Below are 25,337 nucleotides of genomic sequence, written 5' to 3' on the forward strand. Positions count from 1 at the left end.
TCCATGGGGTTGCAATGGGTTGGACACGACTTCGCAACTAACAATAACATAGTGAGAAAATCCTTTCTCTACATTATGATTGCTTTCAAGTTTCAGACTAAGTCACAATTCACTAAGTACAATTTGCATAACATATTAAGCAAAACTCAAAGCCATGTAATGAATTAGTGCGATGTATAAAGTTAGTAGTAAGCCTGTACTGAAAAGCTAATAAGTTCAACTGGTTTTCTGCATGCAAGGCAAATCATCTTGGTGTTACCATAATTTTATCACATAGAAAGGAACATAAAAGCAATAATTGCATTTTCTTTTGATATGACAGTTTGACATGCCAGGTATATGCAATGGCAGCTTAAAACCAGCTCTTATGACTGAGCTAGCCCTATTTGAAGAGGGGATTTTAGTTGGAGTGTGAATTTGGAAAAGAACTGTTTTGAAATACAAAATAAAGGTTAGGATGAGAGGTTTCCAATATGGTAAAGAAATGGGAGTTTGTTTTGAATCTTTATTGACTGATAATGATGATAGAGTTTGCAGCAATCTAACCAGAACACAAGTAAATAATTCAGCAGGATTCATTCATAGAAGAGTCTTCTTTATATACAATAATATACAGTATGATGCATGTATACAATACTCATGCAGCAGAAGTCAGAACCAGAACTCAAAATCCAGAAGTCATAATCACAGAAGCTAAATAAGCACCGAAGCAATATAATACAGAGGCAATATTCACAGAAGATATATATGTGTGTATGTATACACACACACACACACACACACACACATGTATGTATGTATGTCAAGCTAAGTCACGCCCAGGCTCTGAGCCATCTGATTCACCGAACTGTCCCCATTGGCTGACCTGTTACCATGTCTATTCCAATTCATGAACTCACATACACTGACAGATGATTATGTGTCAACAAGTTGGTGGGACTCATCACAACATAGATAGATTTTCTCCAGGATGATCTGTCCCTAATCTGGTCCTTCAGCCCTTTTGTACAGGTAGTCCTCAACTTAACAAGAGTTTATTTAGTGATTGTTCAAAGTTACACCAGGCCTGAAAATGTGATTTATGACCATTTTTTGCAGTTACGTTTGCAGCATCCTCATGATCATGTGATCAAAATTCAGATGCATGGCAACAGGCTCATATTTATGACCATTGCTGTATCCCAAGGTCATATGTGATCATCTTTTGCGAACTTCTGACAAGCAAAATCAATAGGGCAGCCAGATTCATTTAAGAACTGGGTTTCTAACTTATCAATTGCAGTGATTCATTTAACATCTGTAGCAAGGAAGGTTGTAAAAAGAAGCAAAACTCACTTAACAAATGTCTTGCTTAGCAGAAATTTTGGGCTCAATTGTGGTTATAAGTCAAGGACTACCTGTACTATCTCACTGTGGCAAGGAGGAGGCATTATTCAGAATCATGGAAAGGTTACTACAAATATTTCCAGCAGAGGTGAAAACCATCCCAGCTGCTCAGTTAAAGCAGGAAGCTCCCATATTGGGCAACAAGAATACAGAAGGCTTGAAGCAAATGACCACTTGAGTGACAATAGCAAAAGCATTGTTTCATACTGCACAGGACAAAGCAATGGAAAACCACCCCTGTACTTTGTAAAAAAAAAACGTTTGGATAGATGATATAAACATACTTGCAAATCTAAAATGTGCTGCTTCTAAGGTTTTAATCATTTATGAGCACCACAATATATTTGAATATTTAAAAATAAACATTGGAAGTGTGTGACAACCTGTATCTAATTTTATACATATTTAAATTTGTTTGCTTTTCAATACTTTAAAATGTATTATTTTCTACACAAAAAAGGAAAGAAACAAAAAATACCCATGTCATATTACATTCAAAAGTTAACTCATCTGAAGAGTTAAGAATGGATTCAAAAAATAATACTAATCAATCTTTGCAACAGTTCTAGTATGAGGGAGTACTGGATTAACAGAAACATACAGTTGCCTCATAGTAATGAAATATGTGGTCCAATTATCATTTTCTGGAAGTGGTCCCCCAGAATTTCATATGCCAGCATTTTTTGGAAGCTTATTGTTAAGTTATTTAGAGTATGATGAGAACATGACAGAAGAGAAGTAACTACAACATATTTTCAAACCCCATATTTTAGTAATTTGTCTGAATTCAGAACCAAGCAGTGCTGGCCTAGTGTGTATTCAAGTGAAAGTTAATTAGCTATAGGAGTGTTGACTAAATTGGGGATAAAAAACATCCTGGAGAAAGGTAATGGCAAATTACCTGCCTATTATTACTAAGAAAGTTGGTTAATCTACTCACAAAATCACCTAGAGACGAATTTGACTTGGAGTCCCCCCCCCTTTTTTTTAATGGATGCTTTTGCTCTTTTAAAGTATTTATTACAGGAAGAAAAATGCCAGTAAAAATTATTAATTATATCTGGAATATTTATTAGAGAGGCTAGAAAATCCATGTTCTAATGTTTAGAAATGTAAGGTATGGTTCTTAGGAAAAAAAACAACACATCTTAATTTTATTAGATAAAGTGGATTAGGATACACACTCGTTTAAACTGTATTTCTAGACTATAAACTGCCACGACTGTTAATTACGCTGTAATAGATTCAAAACAAGCCCTCTACGGATAGTTAGAAACACCGCCCCCCCCCGCCCGCCCCTTCCTGGGAAAGAGATGAAATATGCGGGCAAGATCTGAATGGACGAGTTTCCTGCGTGCTCTACAGAACAGAACCTGCTCGGCGCGTCCCTAGCAACAGTTTGCGCGGGATCTTTTTGTCTTTGAACGTCGGGGAAACTCCACCCCTTTAGAATTGGTTGGGTTATCGAACTGTCGGCTTCTAGTTCCGTCGCGTTGCTTGGCTCCTGATGTAACTGCGTAGTCATTTCCCCGCCTACTTAGCTCGGACTGAACACTTCTCCCCTCGGACAGACAGTTGGGTAAGTTATTCCGTAGGAGTGGAGGCGTTCTGATGACTCCGGAGGGAGCCCCCCCCCAACTCTTCTAGGGGTTGTTTTAGCATTAAAAAAAAATCTCGTGTGATTAAATGAAAGGGATCCTCCGAGCATATGTGGAGCAAGTAATCCTTTTTAGTTTAAGCAGCCACCAGCGCCATAAACAAGAGGCACCCTGCCATCTCCTGCCCTTGTCGTGGAGCCTTGTGGTGTGACAAACCACCTGTTGCATTTGAAAGCAGTTGCATTTCTGTTCGTGTTTTCCTGACGGAAGGTGGGCCAATTGTTCCTCCGGGTCTTCGCTGCTGCCAGGTTAGTAGAAACTACTTGAGATGCCAAGTGCATTTCCTCTGTGCCATTCTCCACTCTTCCAGATTATAACAATCTTTGAAGTCATTGCCCCATTAGGCATTCCTGGCTGGGATGTTTAGAAAATGAATACAAATTTACTAACGAATTTTGTGCTAAGTTGGAATTAACCTGAATGTGTGCTTTCTGTGGCATTTTTTTCTCATTTTCTTTTCCTGGCAAAGTGGTGTCAGAAGGACCACATTTGCTTGCTATTTGGCAATTCGACTCTGCTAGTAGTCTCCTTTTTATAAATATAAAACAAATGTTTTATAAATATCTCAGAATCTGATTTAAAAGAATATGTCCAGTCCTAGATATAACATGATGTTCTGTTTCAGAGCCTGCAGTTTCTGTGAAGAATTTCCTGTAGTTCACCTATTAGCATGACAGATGAGTTTATCACTTCTAAAGAAATCATTTCAGGCGCCTCTGTCTCTATGACTGATCCTGGGATCTGTGAAGAACTGAGCAAATCTTTTACCTGGACAAATAAGAAAAGGAAGAGTTGGCTTTCAAGGCTGTGTAAGAAAAAAACATCTTTGCCAGGTGATTAGCTTATCTAGCAAGGAAAATAAAGCAATTGTTAATTAAAGAGAACAGTAACTACTCAACAAGAAGATATTCTTTCTTAGCAGATTTTCTGGAGAAAGAAAATAATAGAGTGGATGGGAAAAGACTGAGGGCTTATAAATAAAAAAAATTCTTTTGGATTCCTTCTAAACCTCCATGAATACAGTTCAATTAAGCATTAAATGTCTTATCTAAAGGAATGGAAACTAGTGAATATAAGAAATTGGGTGTAAATAGTTGTGAAGGAGATGGGCAATTTAGAAATAGGAAATATAAAACAAACAAGCAAATACCTATTTTTAAATCACAGATGTGCTGATAGTGCTTTTTGGCAGTCCTGTTATTTTTGCCTTTTCAAGGTGGTAACTGAGGCAAACATTTCTTGCTATACTGTTTTTACCACATCTGAACAATGTGTTTCTATAATTTTGTCTTTAATAAGTTATTGGTACTTTGCAAAATTGTCTGATTGTCTTTAATTCTAATATTTGTGATTCTGTGCTTCTTTTTCTTTTTGTTCTTAGAAAATGAATGGAATTCCTACTGCCTATCTTCATTAGCTGCCCGGAATATCTGTACTGGCAAACTTCATAGCTCTTGGGATCATTTGGAAACTGCTTCTCTTTGTTGTTCCATATGTAGCACCTCTTCTTGTTCTCTCTTAAATGCACTGACTTGGGGAGAATCCATTCAGGCACTGTCAAGTAGTATCCGTAACCCAAACAAGGCCATCTTCACTGTGGATATTAGAACAACTGAGGTACTAAATGGATTTGCATAACATTGACATTCTCATAGCATGCCACTGCTGAATATATAGAGATTCAATAGATATGGAATTATCTTATATTTACAGAACGTACTGTATTACAATCAAACATTTGAATAATTCACAAATTTTATTAGGGATATTAGGGATAAAATTTGTGGAAAAGATTAAAACAAAAACACATATTTATGATCTTGTTGTACAATACTGATTTAATTATATTATAGATTGCATAATTAGGGGCAGAAAACCTTAGATCTTATTTCATACTTCCCAAAGGACACTTTGTAAATCTTACAGCTTTCTATGATATACAAGGTATGTTAAGGATTCCCCCGCCCCCGCAAATCAATATTAATTGTAATCATTAGAAAGTGTCTCTTTGGAAAGGCATAGCTAGAGAAGATTTTTATATATTAATTTTTAATTTTGGAACAGGATCTATTACAAGTCCATTTTGAAAATGGAATAGGGTCCATGTCTATTTTTATTCCTTTAATAATAGGTATTTTGGAGTAATTTGTGTGTGTATAGATATATTTAACTAGCTTTGTATGAAAATTGAAACCAAAATGGGGCTAACTACTTTGTTAATAACTGTACTTGGCATGCACTTCATTGTTAAGAGCCAATTAAGTATTTTACCAAGATGCTAATGCCTGGATTTAACACCCATAAAATTGCAGTTGTCTGATTACTCATTTGTTAGAATTTGCTGATTATTTAAGCTTGTAGTACCTACTGAAGACATGTTTGTAAACAAAACTGCAATGATGTGTTAACAGTACTGTTAACTATAAATAAATAGAGCAAAATAGAATAGGCTAAAACCTCTGTGACTTGCTTCACATATTATGCTACATTAGTGTATGCAATGTATTAGGCTTAGTGTATGCAACAAATTCAGCTAATTATGATTAGTTCAATAAACAAGCCAGATTTAGAGTGATATGTGAACAAATGATAAAGCAATAATTATTGAAGAACACAAGATATATCTCACTCATATCTTGTGATCTATTTAGAAACTATTAAGATTATGTTCATATTATAGCTAATAGTGATTAATTCAGCCCAATTCACCTGAAATACTGGACCATGAACTAAACAAATCATAAATCAAAATAAGGCTGACACAACAGGCTAAACTACAACATAGCTTTAATTTATTTAAAAATATTACACATGCTAATGATTTATTTAATATCACATTAATTAGTGTTGTTTTGAATAAATATATATTAGAATACTTATGTACTATTAGAACACATTGAAATTCCATCCCAGGATATTAGCGTTTTATTTGTGCATATCACTTGGTATAGAATCAAGTCTGAATATATGCTTCTATTTAATTTTCTTCACAACATATTGAAATAATGTGCTACTATTTGTTTCTGGAATAGTTTTGCCTTATCAAACTAATGTACCGTATCTGTATTCGTTGGAGAATTTCCTACCCTAATATGAAGAAAGCCCAACTATGTTTAACTTCAAAGTCCACCAGAAGAGAATTTTTCTTGTTCTTTTTTAGATTCTAGTTGCAAATGATAAAGCCTGCAAGATTCTTGGATATAGTTCTGAGGAAATGATTGGGCGGAAATTATCTGAAATAATTTCAAAATCCAACTGGGATATTGTGGAAGCTCTAAAAGAAGGAAATACTGATCTTGAAGAACATGGACCAGTAATTCCAGGAACAGTGGTGCGTGATTTCTTCAATTAAATATCTTACAACTGATATATGCCTATCAATTTTTCAGAATTGTATTTTCAATTACTTTTCTACCACAGAAGCCTTAGGAATCTATGGGAACCCCACCATTTATTTCAATATAGATTTATCTTTGTTCAGATTTATTGATGAAGTTTTTATAAATTTGGTGTTTAAATTTCTAAAGCTATAATAGAAGTAAAATGATGTGTTTGCTTTATATATACATCAGGCATGAAGTAAAGATAATGTGCTTTTGTTTAACAGTGCAGTGCTAGAAAAGTTTGAATGTACTTAAATATACATAGGAGATCATGTATTGTATGTACATGCAATGTGATACTGATTTTTTATTATTTTTACCAGAGCATAAGTAGTCTAATTCAAGAGGACATATGTCTATTTGAGATTAATTCTCATCTAGGCTGTTAACAAATATATCATAGCCTTAGAATTAACTATATTAAATAATTGTTTTTAAATGTAGTCCTTTATGATAAAAAAGTGTAAGTAGTTCATAAGAAAATCAAACCTTTTTAATCCTATCCACTGATGACAATCAGACAGAATTGGTTTGTTCTGTTTTTCTGCATTTCACTGTGAACATTAAATCCATAGTTATTTTATAGCAGACCAAATTTCTTTTAAAGATAGTCCTACCATTCCAGTTGAAAAGCTGGCTATTTTGTTGAGAATTTCACATACACATAGAGCTACATTTGCTTTGATATATTAGAAATGTAGGTTATGAACTGTTCTACAAAACTAATAAAAATTCTTTTGGCACCCGAAGGACATTTTTGTTACATAATCTTTCCACAGTAAGGGCAAATTCTCTCTCTGATTTGTGTACTATATTGATTTGGTCAATCTGGAAATCTTTGTCTTATTTTATAAAAACTAATATGCCTAAAATATTCAATCCTGTTCCTCCTGCACAAATAATATTCAGAAATAAATATCCCTGGATTCTATACATTTATTTTTGACCTTTAAACAAAAATCTAATCTGAAGGGTCCATATTGTTACTGCTTGTACCTGACTTAATTTACATTATACTTGCTTCTGAAATAAATTTGAAGTGGGATAATATTACTCATTATAGTTTGTAGATTTGTAGTGGGGATTATTGAGAATTATTGAGAATCTATGTATAACTTAAAACAGTTTCGCGGACTCCTGAGGGACTGTGATGTCACAGGGAGTCTGTGAAGGTTTGAAGAATTTTTATGATATAAATCTTGAGTTAAATCTTGGTCCATGGCCACAAAAGGTATTTAAAGGCGGTCTGGTGGTGAAAAGGTTGAGAACCATTAACTTACAATATTCAAACACTGCTATTCAAATATGTAAAATTTTGATAAAATTCTTTGTAGGATGTGCCTTAAATCATCTATAGAATATAAATATAACTCAAGCATCTGAAATCTTGAATAATCATGGTTAACTTTTATATACAAAATTAATTATGGTGCAGTCATCTGGAAATAAAACTATTTTGATAAAACTTGCTAAAGTAATTTGCATATAATTAGTGAAAATTCATATCTACAAACATTATGCATATAATACTTAACATTAAATATGGATAAAGTATAGCAGGGTTGTCAAACTGGATTTCTTCGAGGGCCGGATCAGCAGTGTAGTTCTCCATGGGCTGGTGGGGGTGGCTGGGACAGATGCCCCCTGCAGCACCCTGCTGGCCAAAATGTTTTCACCCTCCATGGCCTCCTACAGCACTCTACTGGCTGTTTTCAGGTCTGTTTTTCTGATAGTTTCTGGGCCATTTTTCAGGCTGTTTTCGGTTGGCAAAGTGCTGCAGGAGGCCATGGAGGGTGAAAACGAGGCACAAGGTGGTTGTGTATGCAGCCCATTTTAACCGCCAGAGGCACCATGGGCAGATCCTTTGATATTTCCAGGCCGGCCCAGTGGGTTGGATTTAAGCACCCCGCAGGCCAGCTCCAACCCAGGGGCCTTGAGTTTGACACCCCTGAAGTAGAGAAACACATTCTAAAAGACAATGTTTAAAGGCTGCCTGTCTAAACCTGCAATTTAGAAAGCTAACATGTATTTTATCACTAGGTAGATGCCATTTCCCAAAATAATGAAAAGATCCCTGTCACTATATGGACAAGAAAAATTAAAGGCCATTGCAGTCAGTACTGTGTTGTTGTTTTGGAACCTGTGGAAAGACTCTCTGCTTCCGTTTCCTTCAAAAGTAATGTGAGTAAACCAGCAAAATAATGGAATGGAAATTATAGCAACATGCTTGTTTTTTAACATGGATGTCAAACCTCATGTTAGCCAACTTTATCAAAGAAAAGAAACAGGAATGTGTTTGCTTGTGTTCTCTTATAATTATACACAAGAACCACTGTTCCTGAAATAATACAGTGGAACTGAAATTCTTTAAATAAATGATATAATAGCTGTACAATCTTGATGTTTGTTGATGTGAAGCAGTTGTAATAAATAGTCTGATATATGGAAGTAAATGAGACTTTTTTCTTTAAATATTATTGTTGCCCTCTTCTAGAAAGGCATGATATAAATATTTTAAGTAAAATTATTAAAAAATTAGAAATTAGCAGGATGTAGAATCAATGTGGAGGTATATCTGCCCTAAAGTAGTTTTTCTAGGCTCTATTCCTTAAATCAACAGTCAACGGTATTATGTTTGGTCACTTCATATCTGCTATAAAACTAGTGCTTTGATACAGAATGCCTAGCATTTGTAATACAAATTATGTTGAACTCTCATATTAAGGGAGAGATTACTTCATGTGACCCCCTTTTTGCTCACCTTCATGGATATTCATCATCAGAAGATGTGGTTGGTCACTATATAAAAGATTTCATACCTTCTATCCAACTTCCTGCACCTGGGAAAAAAATTCCAAAGGTACTATTAAGTTTATTACAGACAATTATTGCCTTGAATGAATGAATGAATGAATGATTTTTACATAAAATAATGTTTGGGGTTAACTTCAACTATATGATAGTAATTTGAAACCTTTACTCTTCATTTTCTTGTATTTGTCAGTGGAAATTTTAGTATCTTAAATTTGCATTATTTTGTGATTATCACTTTCTTCTTTCAGAATATCAAAATTCAGAGATCTGTTGGCCGAGCAAGGGAAGGAACAACATTCCCTCTCAGTCTGAAACTCAAAGTAAGCCCTCGTGTTGATGAAGTTATTTCTGTATCAGATGACTCTCCACCAGCTATGGATGTTGAAGTTTTGCAAAATAGCACCTCTTTACCAATGGATTGTTGCTTCTGTGCTACCATCTGGGTGTTCACCACTATCAGCGGATTGGTAACTGTTCAGGCAGATGGCACAATTTATGGAATTAACAATACATTTTCCCTAATGCTATTTGGTTATGAGAAGAAAGAACTATTAGGCAAGGTAAAAATCTTATAATTCTCTACTGAAATTTTTTTTCCTAAAACGATGTCCTCTCTCAAAAATGTATTTAGTTTCAATTACTAGATTTCTACTATCCTTTGTCTAATCCCATGCTGCTTGGAATTTCTACAAATTAGAGTACAATTAATTTGAGGGCCAACAAATTGGGAAAATTGATTAGTGCTGCAAAATGGGGATTTAGACAGGCCTTTAAAAGCCGAGCAGGGGTCCCCAATCCTCAGGCCACCTACTGGTACAGATCTATGGCTTATTAGGGACCAGAGATGAGCAGTGGGTGAGTGAGTGAAACTGAAATCATGCCCTCCCCCCGCATCCATGGAAAAATTATCTTCCATAAAACCAGCGGCAGGCGGGTGAGCAAGTAAAACCAAACCCACCACCTCCATCCATGAAAAAATCGTCTTCCATCTTCCCCAAAAAGTTGAGGACCACTGATCTAGAGTAGTGCATTCTTGACCATCCAAATTTTTGATTACAATCATGGCCAGAGATGATGAGTCATAGGTAGACAAGATCTGGGTGTTCAGGATTGGGAAAGACTGTTCTTAATACTAGGATATTAATTAAATTACCAAAAAATTTCTTTCATTTCAATTAAATGATGGGAAAACTTTACTGATAAGTTTTCAGCAGCAAGTTGAATTTTATAATAGTAGTCCCTATGTTCATCTTTTTAAAAAAATAAATAAAGAATTGGTTTTATTAATTGCCACAGAATAATAGGAAAGGATTTTCTCATTTCTATTATAGAATATCACTTTCTTGATTCCTGGATTTTACAAGAACATGGATAAGACCGATTCTTCTTTGCAACTTCCACAATCTAGAGAAAGCTATGTGAATGCAGAAAACATGCATTCCTCTGAAGAAATGCAGAGGGATGAATGTGCTTTTGAGAAAGGTAAGTTTTATCCACAGATAATATTGTTCACCCAAAATAATGTTTTGTTTTTAATAGATTGTGCTCGGCATCTGATTTTATAATGGTGGGATGTTAACATACTGTATTCAGAACATAGCAATTAATAATATTGGGATTTAAGTTAGTTCTGGCTAAATTCTATTGATTTCATGGCGTCTATCTAATTTAATCTATAAATAATCCAGGATTCAACCTGTTAATTTTTATTTTGTTTCTCTGAGGCAAATCCATCTATAAAAGATGGTGAGCTCTAGCTTAAAAGGCAATTCTGAATAAAAAAATAGGGTTCAGCATTATTATATAGATTACTTAAAACCATTCATTTGGTGACCATTCGAAGTTGCACTGGCACTGAAAAAAGTGACATGACCATTTTTCACATAGACATTGTAGCATCTCCATGGTCACATAATCAAAATTCAGATGCTTAACAACTGGCATGTTTTTATGACTGTTGCAGTGTCCCAGGGCCACGTGATCACCTTCTGCAACTTTTTGACATGCAAAGTCAATGGGGAAGTTAACAATCATGTTACTAACTTAACACTGCAGTAATTCACTTGAAACTGTGGCAAGAAACGTAAAATTGGTCAAAATTCACTTAACTGTCTTGCTTAACAACATAAATTTTAGGCTCAATCGTGGTCATAAGTTAATGAGTACCTGGACAAAAAAGATAATTTAAATTTATGTGTCCAATGGAACCAGGTTGCAGAGAATTATGTGGGAGAATTCTGGGAATTGTATATCTAGACTCAATTAGAAAAAGTTGACAAGTAACCTGGGTTTTACATTTACTAGTTTTCAGGATTTTACTTGTAATGCAAACAAAAATATATCAGATCATCTACTACATAGTTACGGTATTTCTAATGTTGACTCCCTTAATCTTTATTAAATTGAAAGAAGTTTTAAATAATAAATACATTAAATAAATAATGTTATTACACTATTTTATGTAATACTATTAATTCATGTATTAGTTATATTATTATAAAATAAACAAGATAAATAAAAAAAAATAACAAACCTAATTGGCTTAACATGATTTTCTTGGGAAATTATTTATTCAACTTGGAACACATGTCATGAATAGCTTTCAAACATCCTTCCGAAATTTAAATTGGATTATAAATACTAAAGTGTTTGATTGTCACTATCAACAGAGTTTGGTTTATTTTTTGGAGGGTAATTCTTGGATAAATTTAGTCTGCTTTCTTATGATTAACTACTGTCACTGATAAATATCTTCTCTCTCAGCAATAATAAAAAACAGAAAAATTATCCAAACTAGAGAAGGAAAAGCTAAATGGGATGGGATGGGAAAGAGAGCAAAGAAAGAAGCACTGTTTGTATTGAAAAATCTTAACATTCATCAGCCAAGCAACTTCTCCCAAGGAAAGTGTCAAAGGCATCCATGCTAGTTTTTTTTTTATTGATATGCAGTAATTTGCATTTCCCATCCTTTAATTTATTTTCAGCAGGTTTCATATTCTTATTGAGTCAGTGAAAACAATAGTATTCCTTGCCCACCTTAAGTAATGCATTATTTATTTTTTCTTGGATTTACTATTACATATAGTTTTTCAATTTAAAGGACACATCTGTAACTAGCTAATTATACATATTTTAGGGGTGCATCAATGGTACAGATGTAGATATTCTAGATAACTGCCAATTTTGCAAGGTTATAATTGTACATGCTTGATTGTCCAAAAAATGATATCTTCTGTATGGTATAAAATGATACTGAGCCATGTAGCCACATTTCACATGTAAAATGGCATTAGAGCTTCTTGGGGCATATTTTGCTAAAAAGATTGTTGCCCATACTGTTTTCTTCTGATGCAGTCACCAGCTCATTCTTTGTTGGAGACATGGATTTTCCAGATCTGAAGGAACAACAGGAATTAGGGAGGAATGAAGCTGATCTCCCACATGTAAGGGAAATCCAGCTGGAAAGTTTGCAAAATGTGCCCTGCGCTCTACTGTCTCCTGCAGTGGCATCTTCATCCCTAATTTGGTAGGTTTCAAATGCACAAGTCTGTTTTACTGTTGCCACTGCTGAAAAAAGTTATATCATGAGATGGAAGAGTGGGAGAATTAGTTTCTATAAATAATATGGATAATGAGTTTTATTACAGGAAAACCGTATAGTAGCCCTGGTTGTCGTTGTTCAATGGCTGTCGACTGACTCTTCGTGATCCCATGGACCACAGAACAGCAGGCCCTTTATTCCCCTTTATCTCCTAGACTTTGCCTAAATTCATGTTCATTGTGCCATTGACACTATCTAACTTTCTCATCTTCAGCCATCCCCTTCTCCTTTTGCTTTCAATCTTTCCCAACATCAGGGTCTTTTCAAATGAGTGACAGAGTGGTTAGAGTGCCACACTGTAGGCTACTTTTGCTGACTGCCAGCTGCCAGTAGTTCAGTTCTGACTGACTCAAGCCTTCCATTCTTCCAAGGTTGGTAAAATGAGGATTCAGATTGTTGGAGGCAACATGCTGAGAGTAAACTGCTTAGAGAGGGCTGTAAAGCACTGTGATGCAGTATAGAAGTCTATCTGCTATTGATATTGCTATTCTCATTTGGTGCCCAAAGTATTTGAGCTTCACCTTCAGTATCTGTCCTTCAAGTCAGGGTTGATTTCCTTTAGGATTGACTGATTCAATTTCCTTGCAGACCAAGAGACTCTCAAGAGTCTTCTCCAATACCACAATTTGAAAGCATCCGTTCTTCAGCGCTCAGCCTTCCTTATGGTCCAACTCTCACAGCCATACATTATTACTGAGAAAACCATATCATAGGACCCTTGTCAGCAAGGTGATGTCTCTGCTTTTAATATGCTGTTTTAAGTTTGCCGTAGCTTTCCTCCTGAGGAGCAAGGATCTTTTAATTTCATGGCTGCTGTTACCCTGAGGCTCTTTGGTTTCTCTTCACTTTCTGCCAATACAGTAGTACTGTCTGCATGTCTGAGGTTGTTGATATTTCTCCCACAATCTTAATTCCGCTGTGTGATTCATCTAGCACAGCATTTTGCATGATGTATTCTGTATATAATTTAAATAAGCAGCGTGATACAGCCTTATTATACTCCTTTCCCTATTTTGAACCAATCTGTTGTTCCACATCAGGTTCTGATTGTCCTTGACCTGCATAGAAATTCTCAGGAGACAAGTAAGGTAGTCTAGTCTTCCATCTCTTTAAGAACTTGCCAAAGATCCACACAATCAAAGGCTTTAGTGTAGTAAATGAAGCAGAAGGAGATGTTTTTGTGGAACTCCCTTGCTTTCTCCATAATCCAGCGAATGTTGGTATTTTGATCTCTAATTTCTGTGCCTCTTCAAAACCCGTCTTGTATTTCTGATAGTTCTTGGTCTACATATTGCTAAAGCCTAGCTTGTACAATCTTAAACATGACCTTGCTAGTGTGAAATGATCACAATTGAATGGTAGTTTGAACATTGTTTGGCATTGCCCTTTGGGATTGGAATGTAAACTGACTTTTTTTTCCAAATACTGTGGTGGTCATTGTTGAGTTTTCCAAATTTGCTGGCATACTGAATGCACTGCTTTATCTGAGATGTGTTTTTTGCTAATTCTGTGTTGATCAGATCTCCCAATTTGTGTTATCTCCAAATTTGATAATAAATTTATCAATCCTATTTTCTAGATCATTAATAAAAATGTTGAGTAATACTGGTCCTAAAACATAGCTCAACACTGTATTTGAAAGTAGAACCAATGGCTGTTCAGGGAGATCAGCCATTGGCTCTACTTTCGAATACAGTGTTGAGCTATTAGTGCTGTCTTTCTGAGTACAGTTAGCCAAATTTACTATAGTACCATGCAAATTATACTTTAATAGTTTGCAGAATCATTTTAAAACCTTTGCTGAAATCAAAGTGGATCTGTAGCATTCTTCTTGTCGCTAGAGTAGTTTATCAAAGGAGACAAAATCTCTTTGACGTGATCTCTTTTTAACAAAGTCAGATTGGCTATCAGTAATCATGCTATTGTTTTCAGTGACATTATTTTATTTAATTGTGCTATGTGAATATATCAGTGAAGATTCTCAGTCATCCAGGAAGAGTTGTTTGGAAGTTGAGTCATGATAATTGGACTTATTTTCTTTTTTGGTTTGAAACATTTTACTGCTTATCCAAGTAGCTTCTTTAGTCTGTGCTATGTGAATAGTTTTATTAATGCAAGTCCTTGCATTCTAAAGAAGGAATACAAATAAATTATGGGTGAGTGGAGAACATGGTGAGAAAGATACTGGGTTCAATATAACAAAATAAATCTTCTTTTTTGCAGCGGAAACCATATACCTAGCAATAATGTGCTAGCTACTAATGAAGCTATATCTTCTGAAAATCTAAATTATGAAGATGGCACTGAAAAAGAGACTGGACAATCTGCTATCCATCAGATGAATGAATTACATTCTCTAAAACAAAATCATTCAGAATCGAATGTATTAGATGATAGAAGTAATTGCCTTTCCAGAAGTACTTATGAACTAATTCAGGAAGAAAATGACAATTTGAACAGACACGATTCTACTTCACCACAAGATATTGTGAAGCACCAGCCTTCCACAATAAGAAGAGGAAGAAAACATTCTCTCCTGGGCAGTGAGACATTTGATAAAAAATTATTAAAAGCTGAATTACAACTTGAGGCAAATGTACCTTGTGAAATTGTACATGGGTCATTTGGAACTCCAACACTGGATGAGCCAAAGGACAATACAGCATCTAACCCAAGGCAAAGTCAGGCAGTTCCACCCAGAACTCTAATGAATAGAGCCAATAGCTTAACATTTGAGAATAATTCCTTAGAAAGTTCAACTATTGATTCCTCAGGTTTTTTGCCTGCAAAAAAGAGCAGTAGTCTCCCTATACATGGAGGATCATCAAAACTTTATGACGACTCTATAATTATGGGAAGTGAGAATGTGGGTAGTAACCATTCTGTTTGCTGTGGACTGATGAACCTGGGGATTAATGAAGAGGTGAGATCTGACCCAAGTGCTGCCTGTCGACCAATAGAACTTTCCTTAGATGCAAAAGATCTTGTTCAGTCTCTGGATCAGACAAATAATATTGCAAGTGATCAGTTGGAGTTTCTGTTGAATGGTATCTCTCCATCAGCCAGTCAAAAGAACTTGTTTGTTAATAAGCCTTCTGAGTACTTTGACAATGATTTCTCTATACTTTGTACTTCAGAACTTGAAAGTGCTGTACCAATTTTAAGGGATGATCTAGAAATAAATTCACTAAAAAGTAATGTTGGGTCTGAAGAAGACTTTCTGATATTAAAGCAGCAGCATATGGCACAAGTAACATCAACACCTGTAAAACTAGAAAATGTGCTATCTCCAACAACTGATTCGAACACTGAAATACTAGAAGGCAGCTATACTGGTAATTGCTATCACCGAGATGGTTCTCGACTCAGTAAGTTGGAAGCAATTGTTACTGCTCTCCCTCTGATCTTTAATAAAAATCATTTAGAAAGCTACAGGGAATGGGAGTTTATTATGAAAAGGATGAATATTGAATACCAAAGAAAACGTATGAACACACAATCTAACCAAACTAAATGTTAATCTAATTTCTCTTGGTTGATAGTATTCCTTCCTTCCTTCCTTATAGACCAATCATGGCATATTCTCGAGTGCCATACCTAACCATATACCACAACTGGATTAAGAACAATACATAGACAGATAAAATTTAAAATCTATAATCATAGTTAATAACAATTTGGCTATAGATTTTCTTTTGTTGATTGAAATAAAATCACATATCAAGTGCTAATGCATGCCAGGCTTTATAGCTTTTTGAAAATATAAGGTCCTACAATCTAAATTTCTGGAGGGATGTTGGAGACATATTTTGGAAGAATTTGGCTATTTGGCAACTCTTCCAGCCTTGACTCACAGCACTGAACAAATCTCAAGGTGTTTTGAAAGTCAAAAGTTAGCTTTTCCTACCAGGTAGTCTCCAATATGCATGGATTGAGAATTTTGGCAGTTACTGTCCCAGCAACTCTAGAACATGCAATATTTAGGCTGACCAAAGCTATACTGTTTAATCATGAATTATTTTAGAATTATATTGTTAAGTATGGGTTTGAGCAGTATAGTGACCTAATGGTGAAGACACTTGCTTCCTACTCAGAAGGCTGAGAGTTCAATCTTAAGCAGTGGCAAATGTTTCTCTCATAAGGCGCAAAGGGAAAAAAATCTGCTTCAAGGTTCATGTAGATGTCAGGAAGGGCATCTGGTCAGTAATCTCTGAGCTCCATCCAGTTGCCCTGACTACCCTGAATTAAGGGACCATAGTGTCATAAAACAGGAGTTTTATTGTTAAGTATGAATTTCTTTAACAGTAAGTATAATTGTTTATATTTAAAATTCCACAGGAAATATTCCATTTTCCTCTAGTGAAAAAAGACTAGTAATAATGCTTTTATTTCACTGTTCAATTTTGTTCTTACATTAGCCAATATTGGTTATGTTTATATATTTCTGAAGAGTTTAGCTGCAATATTAAAATCCATGATATATGTAGGGGCTTCAGAATCTCACTCTCAGATTATTGTACTTTTCTCTATCTCATTTTATATGTTTTATGAGTTTTTATCTTGGTTAATAATTTTGCAGGCATACTCTTTGAGGTGAAACGTGTGGAATTGCATGATCCCGCTGCTCTTTTTTGTATTTGGGTTATGAGAGACCTTTTCCGAAGCCAGAAACAAGCAGCAGCAAAGACACAATTACTTCTTTCTAGCTTGGGCAGTTCCTGCCAAACATTAGATGAAATCTCAGCTGTTAATTTGGCAGAAGTAAGTATATTGATTTCTACATACTCGTACACATTAGCTATTGCAGTATTTCCTAGCATTAGTCCAGCCAGCCCTGCTCACTGGAGTTTTGTGAGTTGAAATCCACACATTTTAAAAGTTGTTGAAGTTGCTGGTCTAATAGGGGTACAATCCCTGTGAGCAAACAGTAGCTATTGGAGTGTTACTGATACTAATGTGATCAACTCACTTTACTAGGCCAAAGGATAATTGCCCTCTCCCATTGACACTTATTAACAACCAGTATTTAAAACATGCTGCCTATATTTTAGTAAGTAATAATTAACTTTAATAACTACTGACAGCCTGATCTTCCTTAAACTTGTTCATAACTTTCTAAAATGCATTCAGCATTACAATGCTGAAAACAATTTCCACAGTTTTAACTGCAGATGGTGGTTTTAGGATATTTTTTTAACTAAAATATAGTGGCTAAGGTTTTTGCACTATGACTGGAAAAAACTAAGTTCAACAAAAGATGTACCTATGAAAATTCAATGGATGACTATGCCAGTCATTCTCTCTCAACCCCATCTACTTTACAGAATAAACAAGTATTTAAATGTCTCCTTTTACTGGTCCTGAATTTCTCTGAATTTAGTTTTCATTAATGTCTTTATATTCTGATATTTTAAGAATGAGACAAAGCCTCTACAATGCATCACCAGTGTTGTACATGATTGTATACATACTTTTAAAATTATCCCCCTTTCCCCTTTTTCTAAACTAAATAAACCAAATTACTGCTATATATCCTCAAAGGGGAGCTGCTCCAGCTCTTCAGTGAATGATGCAAGATAAATATAACACATATAATATTTGCTCCCTCTTAAGACGTGAAAGGCAAAGTAACCATTCTCCATATCTGCTGATTTTGGCAAAGAGATTTGTGTTTAGAGAATTTAATGACAAAATTATTGTTTCTAACAAAAAAAATTGTCAGGCAGAAAATAAAAGGGAATGCTCATTCTTTATAATGAGCATAGTGATTTAACTGGAAGTAGAAACCGTTGAGGAAACCTACAAAGTGTGATTAAATCATCCAATACGAAATTATTTATATATCCTAGAAAGGGCAGGGACCCTGTAGCTACATTTTAATGCTAGGATTTTTGCTGAAAAACTCACTGGCATTCCCCAGAATAGATTGTTTAACTTCTCCCTGTACACCCTCTAATCCTTAATTTATAGCTCGTAAAAATCTCTTGCCCCTCTGTTGACATTTTTTCTTTTTCTTTTAAAGGGTTTTTTCTTTATTCATTGTTTTAATGAATAATGTGCCATGTTTGAATTTGTGAACAGACAAGCGTTCAGAAAACACTTTTATATTGTCAATAATGAAAAACCCAAACTATCCAAACTAGAGTTTTGGCCAAAACTCAGTGACTGAAAAGATGAAAATCAGACCACCAGATGGCAGTGGAAACCAGAGAATATGCCCTGGTTAATGTGACATTGAGTGCCTAGTCCTAGTCAATTAACTTTCATATCCATTAAACTCTTAAAATCCTCTAATTAGGGTCCCTAAATTTTTGTTGGAAGGATTAATTTGTTTGGAAAAAAACTAAAGTTTCTGCAATTACTTGCTCAATATCTCAGCAAGATGAGCAGTCATTCTATAAATGAAGTATGTTATAGTGGCTGCAGCAGTGCCATCATTACTATAAAAAACAATGGTCTCTTGAGAACTGGCCACCAGTCTGGGATGATGTTTTTGCTTAAAACAGTAACACAGCACAAATTTCTTCTTTGAAGTTTCAAAAAAAGTTGCCTTTTGCACCAGGCATATCATGCATTTCCATTTCCCTATGCATATCTTTTTTGGAGGGTAGATTTAGTTCCCTTTGGGGGAAAAACATTATAGGAACTCAGAAGATAGGAAACTCAGAGCATTTATATAATATTTTGGTTCATTTGCAAGGATATGTTCTGCACAGTATATGCAGACAGTCTAATCTTCCTGAAATGTTTTATATATATTTACCATCAGATTCCCAACATTGTAACCCTCAGAAGTGCCTTACTGAATTCAGAATTAGCTCTCTTTCCATTATCTATGTAACATATCATGTTTGCATTTATTTTTCTCTATTTTTGATTCTCTCTCCCTGTACCCCTGTCCAGTACACACACACACAGAGTTATGTACCTGAATTCTTAACTCAATCGAAGCATAATCCAACTCACCCTTTTAGAACATTCATGAACATTCTAGGCATTTCTTGGCAGTTCTGCACAATTTGCAAGAAATCTCTAACAAAAACAGACAGAATTGGATGATAATTTTGACAGAAACAGGGTGTTGTCATTTTAACGATAATTGAAACTGCCATATTTTCAGGATTACTAGGTACCTAGTTACAAGTACATCTGGTAAACCTGGAGCAAGTTTGGTTTATCTTTGGATGTGCATTCCTTTATTAATTAGATTGATGTCCCCGCTTTAGGCTAATTCTCGGAGCATCCTCATGTGTTTAGAGTAATAATTGAATTTCAAAATTAATTAGTGATTTAAAATATAGGAATAGCTCAAAAAAATCAACAATTTGAGGAAAGCTACAGATGAAATATTTACCTGTCTTTAATATATTTCCTACATTTTTCCTCATTTTTCTCTTTTATTGGTTATAATTAGTTCACTAAGCTGTTATAATGTGCATCAATTATTATTATTTTTTTGGCTGCAGATAATCAAAACCACACCCTTATTTGAGAATTCACGAAGAGCCGAAGAATTAGAAAGACTGAAAGCTTGTGAGGGAGGCTATGGAGAGAAATACGATACTGTTACTTTTATTGGAAAAGGAGCTTTCGGGTTTGTCTGGACAGGAAAATGCAAAATGGACGAGAAAGAGGTAAAAATGCTATTTGCTTAAAATTAACAGTCAAGTTAGTATTAGCTGCTTGTCACAGTGCATTATGTTGTTTTACGTGTGCTGTGCATTATTAAGAAATATCTTTCTTTTATACTCTAGATAGATACAGATAGTCCTTACTGACCTCTTATTCAATGGCTGTTATGACAGTGCTGAAAAAATAACTGACGAATTTACAACCATTTGCTACCTCTGTAGCATCCTGCAACCACATGATAATCAAAGAAGAAATTTGAGCAGAATAAGCAGGCATATATAATAAGGTATACATATCAAAAGACATGACTGCATTTGACACAGCCAGTGTATTCCCCATTGTGTGCCTGCTTACTCTGATTGTAAATCTGGTTGCAACTTTGAATGATTGCTGAATGAGTGATCAGTAAGTGACAGCTACCTGTATTTTGTTTTCAAAAAGAAGAAAAAAATATCCTTTCTTTCGTTTTTGTCTCGGGTAATGAATCTTTACATTGATTTAAACCTCTGTTTCCCAACTTTGGCAATATATGGACTTCAACTCCTAGAATTCTGAGCAATGGCCACGTTGACCAGGGGATTCTGCATGTTGAAGGCTACACCACAAGAAGCTGCCAAAATTAAGAAACACTGATTTAAAAGTAAATATTCAATATGTCTAAATTATGAAGCGAACTAGTAAATGCCTACTCAGATTGCCTTGCTTTTCTTTTTAACAAATCAAATCAAATTCAGTTGACCAATTTCTATTAAATCACTGAATTATTGGGAGGAAAAAGTAATGCATGTACAAATGCCCTTCCCATGCCATCATGATATGTGATTCAGTCTATAGTTCTTTAAGCAAACCAATAAATTTAAAATGCATACCTATTTGAAATGCCATTGTACAACTTAAGTATAAACTATTTTTAAAAATCTGTAACATAGATAAAAAGTAAATTAAGCTGCTTCCTATCCTGTCCAAATTTGGTCTAATTATTCCTTTGCATCTTATTATTCATAGGTTGTAGTGAAATTCATTTGGAAAGGAAGGGTATTAGACTACTGCTGGGTAGAAGATCCTGAACTAGGGACTATTACTCAGGAGATTGCTATTCTGAGGAAACTTCAACATCCCAATATTATCAAGGTATAGTAGACCTGTTAAGCAGATATATAAATATAACTTCAGGAATTAAGCCCCTTGTATTAGTATATGTGAAACCATTTTATTTGGTCTTAATAGAATATAGCAAATTTCCAAACATGGAAATTCAAGCATTGGATCATTCATCATTTCTGTATTTTGTTCTTGATTTGACTTCTTGCTAGGATTTAATCTGTGACTTAGTTTGCTCATTTTATACTAGTTCTCCTGAAATGTAAGATGAAAATGTCTGAATCTATTTCTCTAAGAAGAAGGCGGCATAAGACATAGAGTTGTGCTTTTCCATAATTGTGAGATGGAAACATTTGAAAATTATAATGTTAGCCTAGAATAAACTCATAAGGTTTAGATCAATGAGAAAAACTTATCCATGTGCCTGATACACTCTAAGCTCAATACACAGCCCCATTCAGCTCTTTGTCCCTAACATCTGTCCTCAGCCAAAATGAGAAAGTTTTATTTTAACTATCAAAATATTATTTTCCTTTGTGCTGTAATTGTAAGATGGTACATTACTGAATCACCTTTGGGGGTTTGGATTGGTGGCATAATTCTGCAGTGGTTCTGCTCTTTCATCAGTGTATAGTTTCAATCAGTGGTGATGGGGAAGAAGGAATTGGCCCAACAGCCTCTGACATGCAGTACTGAAAGGCCCACCCCTGTCCTATACTTTTAAATACCTACATCACAGGTGTCAAACTCACTGCATCACATTGCCATCATCTGACATTTCTTGATGGTTTTCCCATTCATGGAGCTGGGGTGGGCATGGCCTGCGCGTGATGCATCCAGCCGCCAATTTGACATCCCTGATGTACGTGAAACTATTAGATGACGTTATTTGATGATTCAAGATGTGGTATCATCAATATGCTGATGATATCCAGCTTTTATTACCTTGGGTTTTAGAGGAGATCCTGTTGATCCTGCTCCAGTGCTTGAATGCTATAAGGGTCTGAATGGGAGACAACAGACTATAGCTGAAGCCTAATAAGACGAAATTACTGTTTACACAAGGCTTCCCTATTGATTTTAGTGCTTTGCAGGTTGTTCACGTGGTGTCCTTCCTGGAGACAATAGTTGCAAGGCAATCTAGCTATAATGATTCATACTTTCATTATCCCCCAATTGGATTATATTGCAAAATATTTCACATGGCCCTATAATATAAAGCTAGTCCAGAAGGCAGTGACTCATGTACTTATCCATTCCTGACATTGGGTACATATAACACTAATTCTGAGGGCCTTGCACTGGTTCTCAGTAAGCTTCTAAGTACCCCCACAAGTTGGTGGTATTGGCTTGTAAAGCCCTTCATGGCTCCACTTTACAGGACTGACTACTTCCAACTAGATTGGCTTGACCTATCAGATCTTGTAGCTGCTAGTGATTCCATACTCCTGAGGTTAGAAGAACCAAGACAAGGCACACTTCTCTCCATCAGTCTCCCATTGGAAATAAAACTATAGCTAGTCCTCAACTTATGACCACAATTAAACCCAAAATTTCTGTTGCTAAGCAGAACATTTAAGTGAATTTTGTTCCATTTTATGACCTTTCTTGTCACAGTTGTTAATTGAATCACTGCAGTGGTTAAGTTAGTAACAAGGTTGTTAAGTGAATCTGGCTTCCCCATTGACTTTCCTTGCCACAAGTTTGCAAAAGGTGATCACATGACCCTGGGACATTGCTCTGTCATATATGTCTCAGTTGCCAAGCGTCTGAATTTTGATCACCATGGGGATGTTGCAACTGTCTTAAGTATTTTTTTTTCAGTGCCATTGTAACTTGAAATGGTCTCTAAATGAACTGTTGTAAGTTGAAGACTACCCGTATTGTAGCCCTTTTCTTACTTGAAGAAGCTATTAAAAACTGGATTGTTTTAGACAGCATTTTTTATCACTTTTATTATTTTGCTCTTATTTATTACAGCTTATGTTTGAATTCTGTGTAATTACTTAAATTGTGATTTCATTGTATTTATTGTAAACTGCTGAGAGTTTATTGAAATCAGCAGGATATAAGTCCCCAAAATAAATTAATATAATAAATAAATCCAGTAAATAAATAAAAAGTAGATTGTTTAATACTTTTGAAGTGATAAGGGTCCAGTGGAATATGAAATTTATTGAGTTATTTAAAAAAGTTGTTCATACTATGTTCTTTGACGTTAGGTGCTAGATATATTTGAGAACCAACAGTTCTTTCAACTAGTGATGGAGAAGCATGGAACCGGTTTAGATCTCTTCACATTCATTGATAATCAACCTGATTTGGATGAGCCTTTGGCAAGTTACATATTCCGGCAGGTGAGATTTTTTTAAAATGCAATCTGCAATAAAGAACTGATAAGATGGTAAAAAAAAATGTTATCCAGGTATAGATTTCAAGTTTGAATCCAAATCGAGGCAGAGGCATAAGGAGTTAGCTTCCTCTTCTTATATATATGCCTAGTCTTGATCTGGGGTATCTGTGATATTTTATCCTATAAAGGAATATCACAAAGTTTATAATGGGGCTGTGATGTTGTTTCTTGCGTATGTGTCTTGATCTGTATTCCAAAGGGCATTCTATATTTGGTCTGACCTGTAACTTCATTCATAAACTAAAATGCTTAAGGTGAATGCTATATATATATTTGCAATCAAATTTTAACAAAACCTCTTTTTACTATTACAGTATATTTTTCTCTCTCTAATACACATACACACATGCACACACACACATATGTATATGTATATTTGAGTGAATCATGTAATAAAAGGTGGTAATATTAAAATAAAAATCGTACCTAGGAAATCTGTAATTTTGTTCCTTAGAACCACTAATGCTGCTGACAGACTAATCATGATTTAGGTGTCATATTGACCACAAGAAAAAAAGATGGAAGAGCAAGAGACTTATGTATAAATGGGGAGGGGCGGTAAAAGCTATTTTGTTGTTGTTGCAAATAGAGCATGAGAAGATATTGGTTACTGCTTTCCTTGTTACTTATTTGCTACAACTTTATATACATCGCAGTAGTCTTCTTTGGTAAAGAACTGATCTCTGTGGTGCACTTTTCTCCATCTTAAAATTTCTGCGATTTCTTATTCTCTCCTCTAGGCCAAAACTAGAGGCAATAATTGGTCTTGCTTAAATGTTTGTCTGCCTAAAGGCAGAAGAAATATGATGAGATCTGCATTTATGGACTACAGTAAATATTAATCCTGGAGAATTGGGAACTTATCTGGTGCTGTAGTTAAAGGGCTGGCCTAGAAACCAGGAGCAATAGGCCTCCTTTAGGCTGAAAGCTGGCTGGGTGACTTCAGGCTAGTCACACTCTCTTTACATTTTTTTTATTTTTTACAGTGACCAGTCACACTCTCTCAACCCAATCTGTGTCACAATGTTGTTGTAGGGAAGATAGAAGGCAGTAATATTAAGTGTATTCACTAACTTGATTTGATCAAAATATATAAAAAAGGTGGAATAAAACTAATAATAAATGAACAAGTGTTTACCCTGAATTAGATTATTATTAGTTCTATTGGTCTCATATAATCAGAAGAGGCATTATCCCGCTCATCTTCCTCATGGAATAGTTCTAATGAAAATGTTACTTAACAAAATAAAGTGTATGAAATATTGCTTCTAGTAATACATAAAACAGTAGTGACATTTTGAGTTTTAATCACTACAGAAGCAGATTAAAATGAAATGTGAATTTCATAT

At 35.0% G+C, this 25,337-nt stretch overlaps 1 protein-coding gene across 1 annotated transcript in view; it reads left to right on the forward strand.

Moving 5' to 3' along the window:
• The first annotated feature begins 2,935 nt into the window (after window positions 1–2,935).
• PASK (PAS domain containing serine/threonine kinase) overlaps window positions 2,936–25,337 on the forward strand; it is a 28,562-nt gene continuing 6,160 nt past the window's right edge. The window contains exons 1-14 of the mRNA XM_026701114.2: window positions 2,936–3,292; window positions 3,670–3,877; window positions 4,426–4,661; window positions 6,205–6,375; window positions 8,468–8,608; window positions 9,153–9,287; window positions 9,490–9,801; window positions 10,573–10,723; window positions 12,596–12,767; window positions 15,066–16,210; window positions 17,422–17,603; window positions 20,309–20,476; window positions 21,480–21,605; window positions 23,798–23,932. Coding sequence (XP_026556899.2) covers window positions 3,715–3,877; window positions 4,426–4,661; window positions 6,205–6,375; window positions 8,468–8,608; window positions 9,153–9,287; window positions 9,490–9,801; window positions 10,573–10,723; window positions 12,596–12,767; window positions 15,066–16,210; window positions 17,422–17,603; window positions 20,309–20,476; window positions 21,480–21,605; window positions 23,798–23,932 — 3,237 coding nt within the window. The 5' untranslated portion in view covers window positions 2,936–3,292; window positions 3,670–3,714. The remainder of the gene's footprint in view (window positions 3,293–3,669; window positions 3,878–4,425; window positions 4,662–6,204; window positions 6,376–8,467; window positions 8,609–9,152; window positions 9,288–9,489; window positions 9,802–10,572; window positions 10,724–12,595; window positions 12,768–15,065; window positions 16,211–17,421; window positions 17,604–20,308; window positions 20,477–21,479; window positions 21,606–23,797; window positions 23,933–25,337) is intronic.

This window comes from Pseudonaja textilis, chromosome 4 (assembly GCF_049901715.1).
Source record: "Pseudonaja textilis isolate UNSWEBS1 chromosome 4, rPseTex1.2, whole genome shotgun sequence".
In the NCBI taxonomy this organism is placed as follows: Eukaryota; Metazoa; Chordata; class Lepidosauria; order Squamata; family Elapidae; genus Pseudonaja; species Pseudonaja textilis.